Here is a 14,876-nt window from a genome sequence, read left to right as displayed (position 1 = left end):
ATAACTGAATTATCAGACACATAGATGAATACGATTTGTCGGGAGAAGAGTCAACATAGTTTTTGTAAAGGGGAATGATGCTTCACCAATCTACTAGAATTCTTTGAAGGAGTCAAGCATGTGGACAAGGGTGATACAGTGTACTTAGATTTCCAGAAAGCCTTTGACAAGGTCCCTAACCAAAGGCTCTTAAGCAAAGTAAGCTGTCATGGGATAAGAGGGAAGGACCTCTCCTGGATCAGTCACTGGTTAAAAGATAGGGGAAAAAGGGAAGGAATAAATGTCAGATTTTAGAATGGCGAGGGGTAAATAATGGTCTCCCTCAGGGGTCTGTACTGTTACCATATTCACAAATGATTTGGAAAAAAGAGTAAACAGTGAGGTGTCAAAATGTGCAGATGTTACAAAACTACTCAAGATAGTTAAGTCCAAAGCAGTCTGCAAAGGTGGGTGACTGGGCAACAAAATGGCAGATGAAATTCAATGTGGATAAATGCCAAGTAATGCACATTGGAAAAATATTATCTCAACTTTACATACTAAATGTTGGGGTCTAAGTTAGCTGTTGCCATTCAAGAAAGAGATCTTGGAATAATTGTGGCTAGTTCTCTGAAAACATCCACTCAATGTACAGCGGCAGTCAAAAAAGCTAATAGAATGTTGGGAATCATTAGGAAACGGATAGATAATAAGACAGAAAATATCATATTGCCTGTTGTTCTTGTTTTGAGACTCAGGCCTGAAAACATGCAGCTGTTTATCCAGCTGTTCAGCTCCTGGAGGGTGGTGTTTGGGATCACTGTACCACACAGCTTACTGTTGTATAAATTAGCATTCGACCCTAGGAACCAAATTGTGCTCTGGCCTGATCACTGTGTAACACCCCTGACTTCACTAAGTCTTTGCTGTAAGTCAGGGTAGAGTTTAACCCCAGCTCTCTGCTAGTGCCCTTGCTCCCTGTCCCCCTACACCTGCAAATTAGCAGAAAACCTATGAGACAGTTCTAGCATCCAGAGACAGTTGTTAAACTTGGTTCATGCCTGAGCTGAATTCAGATTAGCAGTCTAAAATAAGACACGGGTGCTGGGATGTCCAAATGCAAACCACCTACTCGCCAGCTGGTTGTGGAATGCTACCTTGTTCTGAGAAAACACTGCAGGTGTTCTTGCGTTGGAGTTTGATTGGCACATCTATAGGGCTCAGTACAGCATCTACAGAGTTTGAGATGGTCAAGGGCTCTGTGTCCTATTGCCTATACATAGAACCACACACCTTCTATGGTTCTGCAGCCCTGGAATTCACCTGTTGCCGCAGAATCTCAGCATTCATTTAAAAAGAAAGTTTCTAGCGCTTATGGCTGTGGAAGCAACCTTGGAAAATGTACCAGATTGTGGTCTGGTACAGCAATACAGCCTACCTGAGTTTGCAGAGAGCCAGAAACTTGGACCTCGGAGCTGTGGCTAGCACCATTCATTGTAGTCAAGACCCTGGTGGACACTGCTTCCTCTTGCTTTGGGAGAGAAGTAAGTTGCTTCGTCCTCATGTGCAGCAGTGTATTGTCCCCTTTGTGCCCAGGCAGCTACTCTAGCCAGTGAGTAGAGGGGACAGAACAGAGCTCCTACAACTTCCCTATCCCTCTCTGCCCCCATTTCCACCCAATGGCTTGCGGGGTGAAGTGTTGAGTGAGTAACCCCTGTTCTCCTCCACGGCTCGTCACAACCTGAACAGAGCCGAGCAAGGGCGGGGGGGATGACATTTATTCCCTTAATCTCCTGTATGGTTCAGAAAGGCCTGTGACAGCCTAATCCATAGTCTGCTGTGTATCCTGGTGTTGTCACCGCCCCAAGGAGCTTACAGTTAAAATGGAGAGTCTTTATAAAATGCAGGGGGAGACCTGGAGCAATGTTTCTCAACCTTTTTGATACCAGGGACTGGCTTCCTGTACTGTGTCAGGGAGATCTCAGGCTTCCTATACTGTGTCAGGGAGATCTCTGGGACTGGTGCCGGTCCATGGACCGGTCATTGAGAAATACTGACCTAGAAATACTGTCTAGCTTAGGTAGGTTTTTATAGGCAAACTAAGAAAGTCATGATTGCCTGTAGTATGGGGTATAGTGATCTTTAGCTACTGAGTTAAAGGACTTCCACATGAAAAGCCTATTACATGTGCTGTTTTCTGTTCTATGCAGTATCCATCACAATAGGCAATGCTTGTAACAGTAATTATAATGCCTGTGTGTGCTGGATGGGGAATAATATCGAGGAGTTTTCAGCTAATCAAAACATTTGTTGGTATAAAAGTGGGTCTGTCGAGTTGTGTGGGTGCTGTTTATTATGTGGCTGTCCATTCTCAAACAGTTTGGGTGAGCAACTGACCATGCTGAGACAGCAAAAGGGGCTATGGGCCCATAAGTAGATTGAAATATATTCTAAATTACGTCAAGTTTGAAGCTTCAAAAAGAGAATTTAAGCTGTGTGTGTAGCATACTTTCTCTCTTCTGCCCCACCCCCCAGCTGCTCATGTGGCCCTTACACATACTAATATTAGAGACATTACCCAGTGCATGTAGTTACATTTCATGATGGAGCATTCTAATGTTTCAAGAATAGATTTGTCATGCTCCCAAGAGCCTTTTTTTTTTTTTTTTGTATTTTCTACTATTTATATTATAACTTAGTTGGCTGTATTTTATTTTTTCTGTCTGAATAAGAGGAAGAGAAGGATAATATAATAATTATATTTATTAGGATACTAATAGGATAATAGTTATATTATATAGGATAATAATTATAATACTAAACCTATATATTGTTGATTTACATCTTCAAAATATTGTACCAATATTTTCGAATGAATCCTCACAACTGCTTTGTTAGGTGTTGGTAAGTATTATCCTCATTTTACAGATGGGGAAACAGATTCAGAGATTAAGTGCTTTGTTCAAGGTTACACAGCAGATCAATGGCATAGATGGGTCTAGCATTCAAATGTTCCTCTTGTACAGTCCACTAGATCCCATTGCCTTTCAAAATTGAGGTCAAGGTAGTAATGTTAAAACTGAAAATGGTTCAATCTTCTGAGGGTGAACCACATTAGGAATAAAGATGCTTCTAACATGATTTGTATTTGCAGATGTGATGCTTACCTATCTATCTGCTTCTTCTAGGGGTGGTTACCTCCTCTGTCTATGGCCAAAGAGATTAAAGCTAATTCTCTTTCAGTTACGTCCCCTGCAAGGGTCAACTGTTGCCAGCCCAGTAAAAACTGTGAAAACAAATGCAGTGTCTTGCAAAGGCTTGCAGCATGTACAGATATTTGTTTATTGTTTCCATTCCCAGTGCAGTTTGAGTGATTGTACTAACATAGTAGCTGCTACTGTATATGCTGGAGTCTTCCTCACTTTTGCTGTCTGTTCAGTGTCACTAACTGGAATTCCAGCTGATCAGAATTAAGATAAAATGGAATTGACAGCACTGAATCCCATGTTTAGTGCTCAGGCCCATACACAAGAGGTTTCTGTGTGTGTCAGAGCTGGAATTGGCTCTCTACGAACAGGAAAGAAAGTGGGGGAAGGAAAATTTTTATCTAAACGATAAATATCTTATTTCCCTCCCCCCCCCATTATTTTTCTGTTTTTACTCTCCGATGTCTTTCCCATCCCTTTTCCTGTCTACCCCCTTCTGCTTTTTGCCATTTCCTGCACTATCTGCCCTCAAAAAATATCCCCACTCCCTCACACACCCTTCAAAACCCTTTAACGCACCTGATAAATTGCACTGTACCTAGATAGTGTTCCTGTATAAGTCATTTGTTCTAGATGTATCTGAAATGTATTTGTACCAAAATTGCTTCCCAGGAGAGGAAAAAGGACAGACTCCATTTCCCTAGTGCAGGAATTGTGAATTCATCAGCCACTCTGCACCCCAAAAGTATCTTCTTCCTTCTGTGTTTAATAAGGTTTTGATGCACAGTAGCTATAGAAGTCATATTACATAAAAGCTGGAACTAAACAGTTAAAGTTGTAAAAGAAAAAAACTAAATCACATTCTGAATAGTCCAAAGAATCGACTTTAGTTAACTGGCTTAAAAACTGATTGAAACATGACTAACTTTATGTGCTCCTTATTTATTTAATAAGAGTCTGAACAAAAATGTTTGAAAGACAGTTTAAATGAACAATGACAAAGCTAGTGAGCAAATGGGTTATATAGAGAAGCAGATACATAGATGGAGCATAAAGAGAAAACTAGATAAATAAATACACTCGGGGCAAATAAACTTTTAATTAAGTCTTAAGAAGATGCCAGCATGTTCATTTTGGTACTCAAAATATAGTAATACATTGCTATTATGTGTAGTGCCTTTCATTCAGAAGAACAGGACACCAAGGGGCATTTACAAACTCTGCATATAAATTAATATACTACAAATAGCTTTACCCTCCCCCCCCACCGCCATGCAAGGGTAGAATACAGTATATCATTTAGCAATGCTATTCAGCTATTAGGAACAGAGAGAACCAAATAATTGATTTCAGTTCTGTAGCCAAACCAGCAAATCTGGAAACAAATTCTGCTTGTTTCAGACCTAAACTGATTTTTGTTTTGTTTTGTTTTGTTTTTTCTTGCTGAAACAAAAAAAGAACAAAATGTTGTTTAGGTCAAATGAAAGGATTAAAAATGTTGGTTTGAAATCCTGTCAGAATTGTTCATTTTGCCATTTCCAATTGTTTTTGTTTTCAATTTTTTGCTAACAGTATTAAAATGTGACCCAAATTCATGAATAGGTTTGGTGCTCCAAAAATGCATTTTTCAGCAAAATTGCTAATTGCTGAAATTTTTTTGTCTTGGTCTAGTTAGGACGGGTTTTTCATATGTAAGTTTGAACTGCAACTGAATCTGCAGGGGCAAGATTTGCTGTCAGCCTCAACAAAGCAAACTGCAGGGTTTAGTTTGTGCACCAAGGCCTACAGGAAGTGTCATTTTATTGAGTTCTGACTAATGCATGCCACTTAGAGCATAAATGCACTTCCTACATCAGCAATGACAAAGCTTTTGGACCTTTTTTGTTAGCATTTCTTCCTTCTCCTCCCTCTCCCAATAATCAGCTGTCTGTGGCCAGTTCTAGGGTACAGATTGCATAATTGGAGCAGTTTACCTCAGTGTTGTTCAAACTGCAATAATGAAACAGTAAGATAGCCAAATGACTCCAGTGGCTTAGTAGTGAGCATCTCATGGATAAATATATCGCATGCAGAGTCGTATTCTCAGTATGAAAGTTCCCCAAGGTGAACTTGTAACAAATCTCAAACTAAGGTGATCAATGGAAAAATTGCCTGAGTAGGAAAACATGGGATTGGGATAGGACGGCTGTGCAAAGAAAAATACTACAGTCCATCAACATGTCGCTTCAGTCTGAGTTAGTTGCTTAACACTTGTTAAATAAATAAATTCCTACTTTGCTCATTGGCAGTTTGGAGCAGTGAAAACTTGTGCAAGTGTTAATGTTCCTTTCCTCATTTTGAGCATTTTGCCTTAAATGTCATCTGGTTATTCTGATAGCACTCTTCAGTTTATGTTAGCAGGCCATTTGTCCAATTTTAAACTGGATAGTCCTCATTTTGGGTGGTTTGTCCCCCCCCACAAGCACTACTGAGACAAAATCAGACACGGTCACTTTGAAAAGTGTGTTGCTCCGACCCTCCGTGTGTGACATCATGATGGCAGGGCAGCGTGGCACACTCTTCAAAATGGTGACCTCCACGTGCATAACCTTGTGTACCTCCTATATGCCAGGTCACAGCAGCGTGGATGAGCCCAGGCCATTTCTGGAAGTACCAGACTGTCTGGTATTCTGGGAATGCATGAGTGGCCATACTAACTCTATGGCACTTTAAAAAACACTCTGAAACCCTTTGGAGCACTCCTGCTGGAAAAGTCATAGGTGGTAAAGCACTGAATTACAGGACTAAAGCCATTTTCTCGTCATGAAGCAACCATCAAATACGTTCATTTGTGGAATTGCTGTCTTTCTAAGGAAAGAGCAATTGGCACTGATTTGCAATATAGAACTTCCTGATCTGGCTGAAAAATGGATGCTCTGAGAGCGCACAAAGAGATTGCAAATACTGGAGAATGGCCTGTGCCCCAACACAGCTGCTTATAAAATCCACTCTGGAGCTTTCCAGATTGGGGAATTTCCTTATGAGATGGATTTGTGATGTTTGCTGGTAAGAAAGTTTGGTAAGTCACTGGCTTTAAGATTCTGTGTCCCAAGCCAGTGATATCATTTGAGAACCTGGATCATCAGCAGTGGGAAAAGAAATCAAGCTAAAAAACACTTCTGCTTTTCACTGTCTTTTATAGTTGTTTAAAAAAACCCAAAACCCCTCCCTCCACAAATTAGAGCAAGGTTCTTGCAGTTAGGTTCAGCTCATGGTAGGAAATATGGAGCCACCTGCCCGAGGGGAGCAATAAGAGGTAAACTGCCTAAGGAGGCAGTTATTTACCCCATTTTGTGGAGTGCAGCTTGCTTATTCCCACTGTGTGTGGCAGGTCAGTTCTACTGGCCTGTGCTTGATGGATGGAGCCATGACACGCACACTGCTATCTCCTTAAGGGCCCCATCTGGAACACTCCCAGTATGCCCTGAAGATGCAGACACTATAATACTGTTAGGCCTTGATAAGCCATGCAGTTTTCCAAAGGAGGTTGCTCATGCTCTTCCAGCTTCCTCTCCACAGCGCCCGTGTAAGGGTCAAACTGAATCAGGTTCATAGTGATGTAGGAAACTCTGGTTCTGTTTTTACAGGGGGAAAGGGTGGTGTCCTCTGCAACGTGTACATAGTCCTGAGGCTACCCCACCCATGAAACATCACAATGGATGGGACTGTGACTCGAGTCAGTTCATGCTGTTCCTAAGCTATCTAGAGAGTTTTCAGTTGAGTGGCAAATAATTTTTCTTTCTTCTTAGAGGACATTTTGCTATCTTTACAGCACTCCCTGTGCCTTGGGCCATAGAATTAGAGACCAGAGTGAAAAATCAAACTGAGCCATTCCTGGCAGTTCAGTACCCAAGTGCTAGATCTATATCAGGACAAATCACAAGTGGATTCATACTTTCCCTGGCCTCTACCCACTATTTACCAAGCCTGGAAGGCACAGCTGAACCCTGTCTCTTCATGGTTTTAGCACAAAGGGTTGATGCACCTTTTAATCAGCTTAGCAAGACATCTCAGTATAGCCCACAGTTGTAATACCATTTGTCCTCATGGTGAAAATGTCCTGAGTTTTCAGATAGCTAGAGAGCAGATAAGCCTAAAGAAAGAGCAGATGGGCCAAGACACAGAATCATTAGACAGGGAGCCACGAGTCAAGTGTGTGGTATAGGCACTGTCACCGATCTGATACTTTTGTCTCTTACAGGCCGGGTTTCCTTTTTCACCTCTGGGTCGGAGAACCTTCATCGAGTGGAAAAGGTTCGGTGGGGCACTCGTTATGCCATTACCATCTCCTTCACTTGCAATCCTGACCATGGCATTGGGGATCCGGTCTTAACATAATCCTTCCTGGGAGAGAATGTGAGGTCAAATGGAATGACAGAAGAAGCCCTGTGAAGGGGGAAAAATGGAGATAATTTCTTGTATAAATCCCCAATCAATTAAAATTTCCCAAACCTGTATTTAATATAATGTAACATCATTTTCACACATCTTCCTCCATAAGTGTTGCAAACAGTGCCTTAAGGACCATATTTAATTCAACATTCTGTTAAAAAAAGGATTTTTTAAAATTAATCCAATCAAGAAAACAAGTCCTTTTTTATTTAAGCTTACTTCACTTTAAGGAATGCAGAGAACATATTGGACCAAGTTCTGCTGTGCCCTATCCATTGTCAGCTGATGTAACAGACCAGAATTTGGCTCTTTAAATCTTGCCATCTCCATCTGGTCACGAGACCTAAGATAGAACAAGAAGGACATTATCCTCATGTTGGCCAGCCTTTGTTCTTCTTGTAACAGATTCTCTTAATAATCATGGGCATTATTTGCAAACACACGTGGTTTTGTCTACTGGAACTTACTTGAAGTGTTCTTTAAACTACTACAAATAGTTTCAGCTAAACACAAGAAAAAAACAAAAAAGACAGTCTTACTTCACCTGATGCAGGTGAGGAGTGTTTAGTATAAAATAAAATTAGGAAACTGAATTGTCTGGTGAGTCAATAACCTAAGGCATTGGGAGAGCAATCTTAGTGGTGCAACAGGGATGGCCAAAGTGCTAACAGCCTGTGCTCTATTGGTCTGAGCTCTGATCAGGAGGGAGCATTTGATGTACTTGGCCCTGGTTTTTTTTTTCCAGCTGCACCTCCACAGTAAACATGAAGACAGTTGCAGTCAGCTGTTTGTGTGAATTGTTTTGTTTGAGCATTTTTAATGTTTAATTCTTTAAATAAAATGTAAGGAAATTCCAAAAGTTTCAAATTTAAAAAAATGTGAACGTCTTTGGAAGTCTAAACAAAATACTTTGATTTTTTTTTTTTTTTAGGATATTCTATCCAAAGACAATTTTGTGAAATTAACAAATTCACAAAGTGTTTGCCTACCCAAAGCTGTATTTTTTGCTGAAAAAGTTTGTCAAAAATTTTGTTCTGCTCTATTTTTATTGGCTTTAATCGGCAATAAAGCACTTCAGGCACTTGATATTTGGTTGAAAGGAGCTCTGATTTTGTTGTTATGCTTCACAACACACTCAACTGCAATCATGGAATAGTTCTTAACTTTCTGGCTCAAATAATAAATCGGGTTGTTTAGAAGTTTCTGAACAATTTGCTTTGGCCTAGCGTAAACATTTGCCCTTAACCATGAATGCTAGTCTATGGTATATTTACTGGAATAATGTATTTCAAGGACTTCAGAAAATAGCGGGTTGTGCCATAAATCTACAACTAGTAGCAAAACAAATGACTAATCTTGTCAATTACCTTGCTTCATTGTGGTAATTAAGGGATTTACAAATGAGCATTTTGATAACTTAATTGTAGGAGAAATAAGAAGCTTCCTTAGATACTGAGTTCTGATGCAAGACTTCTACTGACAGATTACTGTGAATTTGCATCACTTCTAAAGAAGTCTGCTGTAATTTGTTTATGGGAAATTGCTTTGTGACTGCCTGCATTTTACAGGCTTTTTCAATCCACATATGACACTGGAAATATTTACATTTTGGAGGATTCAACTGCAGCTCAGTATAAAAAAGGACTCCTCTCATTGTTCCATTGGCAGAGTTATCCATTGGCAAGGCAAGTCTGCAATGAGTTTTTCAGTTATCAGCACACCAAGAAAGACACTCTTTCCACGTGAAAGAGGAAAGTTTGTTATAATGGCTGAATCTAAGGAAATAAAAATATTGAAGTTAGTTGGATACCATGTCTAAAGGCCTGATCAAAAGCCTGCTGATGTCCATGGAAAGGCCCCCAGTGGTTTCAGGGACCCCTGGATCAGGCCTTACTTGTACACTTGTGTGAAAACAGGATGAACAACAGCAGATTCCTTGTGTTAATTTTGATATTAAAGTTATCATTTAAACTCAATTCTTCAGGTTGTTTACTGAGTTGCAATGGAATCCTCACTGCAATGTGCCACTTTGACGTATTTATTAGTTATTTCTGTGTTTCACACAGGTTGAATTGTGCTGAAAATGGCACCTCTCTCAGAATCCCCTTCTAAAAAGCACTTGTTTTAATGGCAGCAGAGATTAACATACATTTCTTATACAGGTGGGGAGAGGAATCTTAAGCAGCCCCCTCTTCAGGTTTTTCATATTTCAGACTCTGCCTACAGGACACTTTGCATCTCTTTCATACTGTGAATTCTGACTGACATTAAAACAGATCTAAGAACAAGTTGTGTATGTGTTTACATTTATAGTGAGATTTCAGCCTTAATACTGATGTTCTCAGTAAAATGACCATCAAGTCTGTCAAATACCACTGCCATAGTCTATGTGCATACTGCAGTTTGAAAAGGAATCGTATTTTTAAAAAAGAGACACAGTAACTCAAACCTCTCTTTTAGAGTCTGAGTGCCAACCAAGTGTTTTCTATTGATGCTCTTGCATTTTGTTTACTAAAAGTAAATATCCATAGAGAAGAAATTAGAACTGGCAGATGAGGAAATGCATTCTAAGCTAGAAGATTCTGATTATTGCCTCTCGGTACAAAAAATAAAAAAATAATTAGAGAAAAATGCCAATTTATAAACCCATAGATTGTAAGGCCAGGAGGGACCATCATGATCTAGTCTGACCTGCTGCACATCACAGGCCACAGAACCTCACCCAACCACTCCTGTAATAGACCCATAGCCTCTGGCGGAGTAACTGAAGTCCTCAAATCATGAGTTAAAGACTTCAAGTTACAGAGAAGCCACCATTTGCTCTAGTTCAAACCAGCTAGCAACCGAGGCCCCACGCTGCAGAGGAAGGCCAAATGCCCCCAGGGTCTCTGCCAATCTGACCTGGGGGAAAATTCCTTTCTGACCCCAAATAAGATGATTAGTTACACCCTGAGCATTTTGGGGAGACCCACCAGCCAGACATCAGGGAAAGAATTCACTATGGTAACCCAGAGCCCTGCCCATCTAGTGTCCCATCGCTGGCCATTGGAGATACTTGCTACTAGCAGTCACAGAACTAGGTACGTGTAAAGCTCGGATTTCTCAGGCAGTCTTGGCATTAGTAATTAAACATACTATCAAGGAAACTAACATACTGTAGTTTAATGTGTCTCTGCTCCTTCTTTGTTTATAGTTTTCAGTATCTTAATTTCTTTCCCCAATAACTTTGCCTATTTTCAGGAGATAAAAATGACAATGTTTTCGTTGGAACTGAAGCTATGGTGCCATGTTTTCTGTCATTAACAGTTCAATTCAGTTATTCTTAAATACCTAACTATGTGATCTTTTAAAAAGTGTGGGTGGAAAGACTTCTTTCAACATTGTCATCCTTTCTTTCCCTCTCAGGCCCTGGGAATAGCACTAGAAATGGTTGCTGGAAATAAGGCTTTAACTGAGCCATTATAGAGGTTTGGTACTCACTCAGATTTCAGAAGTCTAATTCTGAGTGCATCTAATTAGATTTATTTATATTCAGCTATCAAACCTCTTTAGAAAGCTTTATAGCAAATAATGGCCATTACATTTTCTAAACAAAATAACCATTTAACATCATATATTTATTGCTTTCATCTAGAGAGATGAGAGATTAGTTCACCCATTGCTGATCGGAACTTTACCTCGGAGATGAATCGTTGCAGCTCTTTAAGAGGAAATAGAAGTTTAGGACAGGAAGTGAAAGATAGCATCAGATACACACCCATGCTCTTGCAAAAAGGCTGTCCCCCATTTACCAATTCTATTGAGCAGAAAAGACTGCTACGCTCAGTCAAAAAGATTCTGCAGGAACCTAGCTGGATTGCAAGAGTGATTTGCTGGATGAACCACAGAAACATCTGACAGCTGCTGTTCATCTTAGCCTGATTCAGACCATCAGACTCATCTGTTTGCTGAAGCTAATTATCTGAAAATAATGACAACAGGGAGCAAATCCATCTAATTGATTCACATCATGAAGTGGTAGGGGAGTTCCAGGTAAGTGCCTATATGCTCTTGCTAAATACCTATGAACAATTGTAAGTTGCCTTATCTCCTATTTTCTAAACCCTCCTATTGAGCTGAAGACTAATTCCTCTTTCAGTCTTTTTACTTGGTTTTAAACCTTTCACAAGATACACAAAACCGTAAGATTCTTTGTGTGATCAGTCCCTATTAATTGACAGCCATTCAGTCCTGAAGTGCCTACCCCCATGTGATGTTACTGCATGGGCACACTCACTTGTGTCCGTCACAGTTGGCCTCCTTTCATATGGTCATGCCAGAGGTTTATCTTTAAGGTTCCAGGACTGGTCACAGGAAGATGACAAGATTAGTTTCCTCTCCCTGGCCTGTACTTCTAAATGTGTCTTCTCTAAATCTGCTTACTGAGTGTCTCACTTCTCCAGAAAAGTGCCTAAATTATTACCCTCCTCAAACGTTACCCCAGCTTATCTATAGCTGCTGCCAGCAGCATGTATTGCAACCTACATATTACTTATTTGTGTATACAGTATGGATATGTATTCACTGAAATGTTTGCTGATAATTTTGTATAACTGTCGTACAGAAATAAGCCCCGGTCCCACTGTGGGGGACAGTACTGTTTTCATGTACTGAAAACGTTTGTAGGATCAGGGCTTTAAATTTACATACGTACATAACAGAAATGTAGGAACATTATGACAAGTAAGAGCTTGACTCTTCTGCATTGATTGAGGCTACATAAGCAGCTTTCTGACATAGGCTGATGAGCCAAGATGTTAGTTAAGGTATCCTAACTCCCATTGACACCAATGGACATTCCATGGCAGAGTGAAGGACACCCGCCCACCCACCCACACACACACACACACACACCCCGGTTTGTAATTTAGGACACAGTATGGCTTCCGTTGACTTCAGTGCGATCATGATTGGTCCTTTTAATCTGGAATCCCCAAAACTAACTGGGGCTAGTAACGAATGGAGATGCCCATGTTTTAATATTTTTATGCAATTTTATCACCCTTGGAAACTTGTGAAATGAATTCTCATTTTAAGGTAGTGCTGTTAATTTACTAAATGTACATGGGCTGTGAAACTGAAATGGGGGGACAGCTTTTTAAAAAGTTATCTAGTTTATGTTTATAGATTTTTTTTCTGATCCTATGTCATTGAGGTCTTACAGTTTGCTCCACACCTATGTTTAAGAAAGGTGTTCAGGTCTAGCTCTACAATTACTGCATTTCCTTCCCCGTTCTCCAGCAACTAAGGCTGTCAAGCTGTGCTCCTCCTCCGCAGGACTCTCTCTGAATCCATCATTTTTATCAATTATTGAACTATGCAGTCACTGCAATCTCTTTGCACGCAGCTTATCTTTCCCAATCATACTCAAAGCAGTTTGCGTTTTTAACACACCAGTAATATTGTCTGAATCCACTCAGCCAATGTTACCCATTAATCCTTTGTGAAAGGGCTTTGTATTAGTTGAGGGAAAGATTACTGAGTGTTGCTCTGCTTTTTATTTTAACAAGGCTTTTCATTCTTCACCATCGTGTGCTTTTTAGCTAGCTTCCTTCAGTTTCCCAGCTACCTTATTATTTCCCTTCCATTACGAGTCTTGACCATAGCTCAAGGAACATCCTTTGTTTCAGATCTAAATTTACTTTCATTTTGCACTGACCTGTTATTTCCTGTTTTGTCATGGAAATAGCGATAAATGGGAGATCGTTTTTACCTGCCGTTATATTATCTTACATCTTTTCAATGTAATTTATGGTCATCAAATACTGAGTCATGAAACAAATTATAGAAATACTTTCTTCAAAAAAACCCCAAAAACTCAAAAACCCCTAAGTTTCAGTTTTCTTTCTCTCCTCGTCACGGTCCTCTGTCAGTGATTGTTTCACATTAAGGAACCAGTCTAGCTCTCTAACCCATGCAGGCTGATCTCCGCACAGGTGTGAAGTCCCACTGGAGTTCAGACTCTTGCTGAAGTGCTGACTGGATCAGATTGCAGGATCCAAAGCAAAAATGTCCTTGGCTAGTTGGGTACTATTGTAAAGGCTTTTAAGCTGTAGGATAGCCTATAGGTACCATGTCAGTTAGTTATATCTGTAACCTACAACAGCATCCAAACATCCTTAAAACAAAAAACCCAGGAAGGAAATGCTACTAGTCATTGGTTAAAACTGAGACTCTGGGAATTGGTCATGTTCAACTTTCTGGGCTCTCTGGGCGTAGTCAGCTTCACAGTTAGTGTTACTAATGCATTTCTGAGTGAAGTGGACGTCACACTCTGCATTTCAAGCAGAGGACCCATTGATATCAGTGTGGAAAGAGTCTGTGGCCCAAATCACAGCACGCTTTTGTGACTGAGATACTCTATTATTAGAGCAAAAGGAAAAATAGTGTTTGATGTGATGGTGGAAATTATTAAATGCAGGAAGCATCTGGTTTGCCTTCTTCTATTCTCTTATTGCACATGCACAGAAGTCTAGTATATGGGAGAGACATGATTTGGCCCTGTCACATGTAGGTGTTGTACGTAGTTATTTAAAAAAATTTTTAACCAGTTTCCCTAGGTGCTGAGATACTACAGTGATGACTTTACAAAAACCTAGATAATTTCCTTCTCCGTGATTGGCTTATTGCACCTTCCCTCTGTCCCCAGGCTCCCCAGTGATTCATACCTTCTCAGGAGCCTTTCCCAGCATATTCCTTTGGCTGTTGGCTCTTTAAATGAGGGGACAGGACACAAACGACCAAAACCCTAAAATGGCCATTTTGCATCTCATTGCTGCACCTTCTTCCCTACCAGCAGATAAGTAATTTTTAGCTCCTATTTGTTTCCAGGACAATCATTCCTGAGAGGCTGGCACATCCTCAAAGCCCCTCTTGTGCATTATTGCTCTAAATATGAGTCACCGAATAGGAGTAGGAAAAGTTAAGCAGCATTCTGCAGAGGATTCAGAATTCACAGACACTGCAGTGAAAGCAGACCAACTTTCAGTTTGCTGAGTGTAGTCCCTGCTGTTTTCAATTCAAAGGCAATGAAACAAAGTTACTATATTCAGAGTATTTCTAGTCTGTTTCAATTACTTTGCAGTCAGATCCATCAAAAGTCTAGGGCATAACTGCCAACAGTAAAGTCCTTGGATTTTCTGCTTACTTTTCAATGGAGCAATAAGAAGAAAAATTCCCTGGGATGCCTGACTCCCAGAAAGGGAGTTATAGCAGAGAATC

At 40.2% G+C, this 14,876-nt stretch overlaps 1 protein-coding gene across 2 annotated transcripts in view; it reads left to right on the top strand.

The window, feature by feature from the left end:
- Positions 1 to 9,922, top strand: part of OGFOD3 (2-oxoglutarate and iron dependent oxygenase domain containing 3) — a 58,355-nt gene extending 48,433 nt beyond the window's left edge. For both annotated transcript variants that reach the window (XM_067547665.1, XM_067547666.1), the window contains exon 9: positions 7,426 to 9,922. In XM_067547665.1, the coding sequence (XP_067403766.1) occupies positions 7,426 to 7,562 (137 nt within the window). In that variant the 3' untranslated portion in view covers positions 7,563 to 9,922. The remainder of the gene's footprint in view (positions 1 to 7,425) is intronic.
- Positions 9,923 to 14,876: the final 4,954 nt, after the last annotated feature.

Source organism: Emydura macquarii, unplaced genomic scaffold (assembly GCF_026122565.2).
Source record: "Emydura macquarii macquarii isolate MOO-44397 ecotype Brisbane River unplaced genomic scaffold, CSIRO-AGI_Emac_v2 contig_1230, whole genome shotgun sequence".
Taxonomy (NCBI): Eukaryota; Metazoa; Chordata; order Testudines; family Chelidae; genus Emydura; species Emydura macquarii.
The sequence above is the reverse complement of the archived record's forward strand: the minus strand, read 5'-3'. Positions and strand labels throughout refer to the sequence as shown.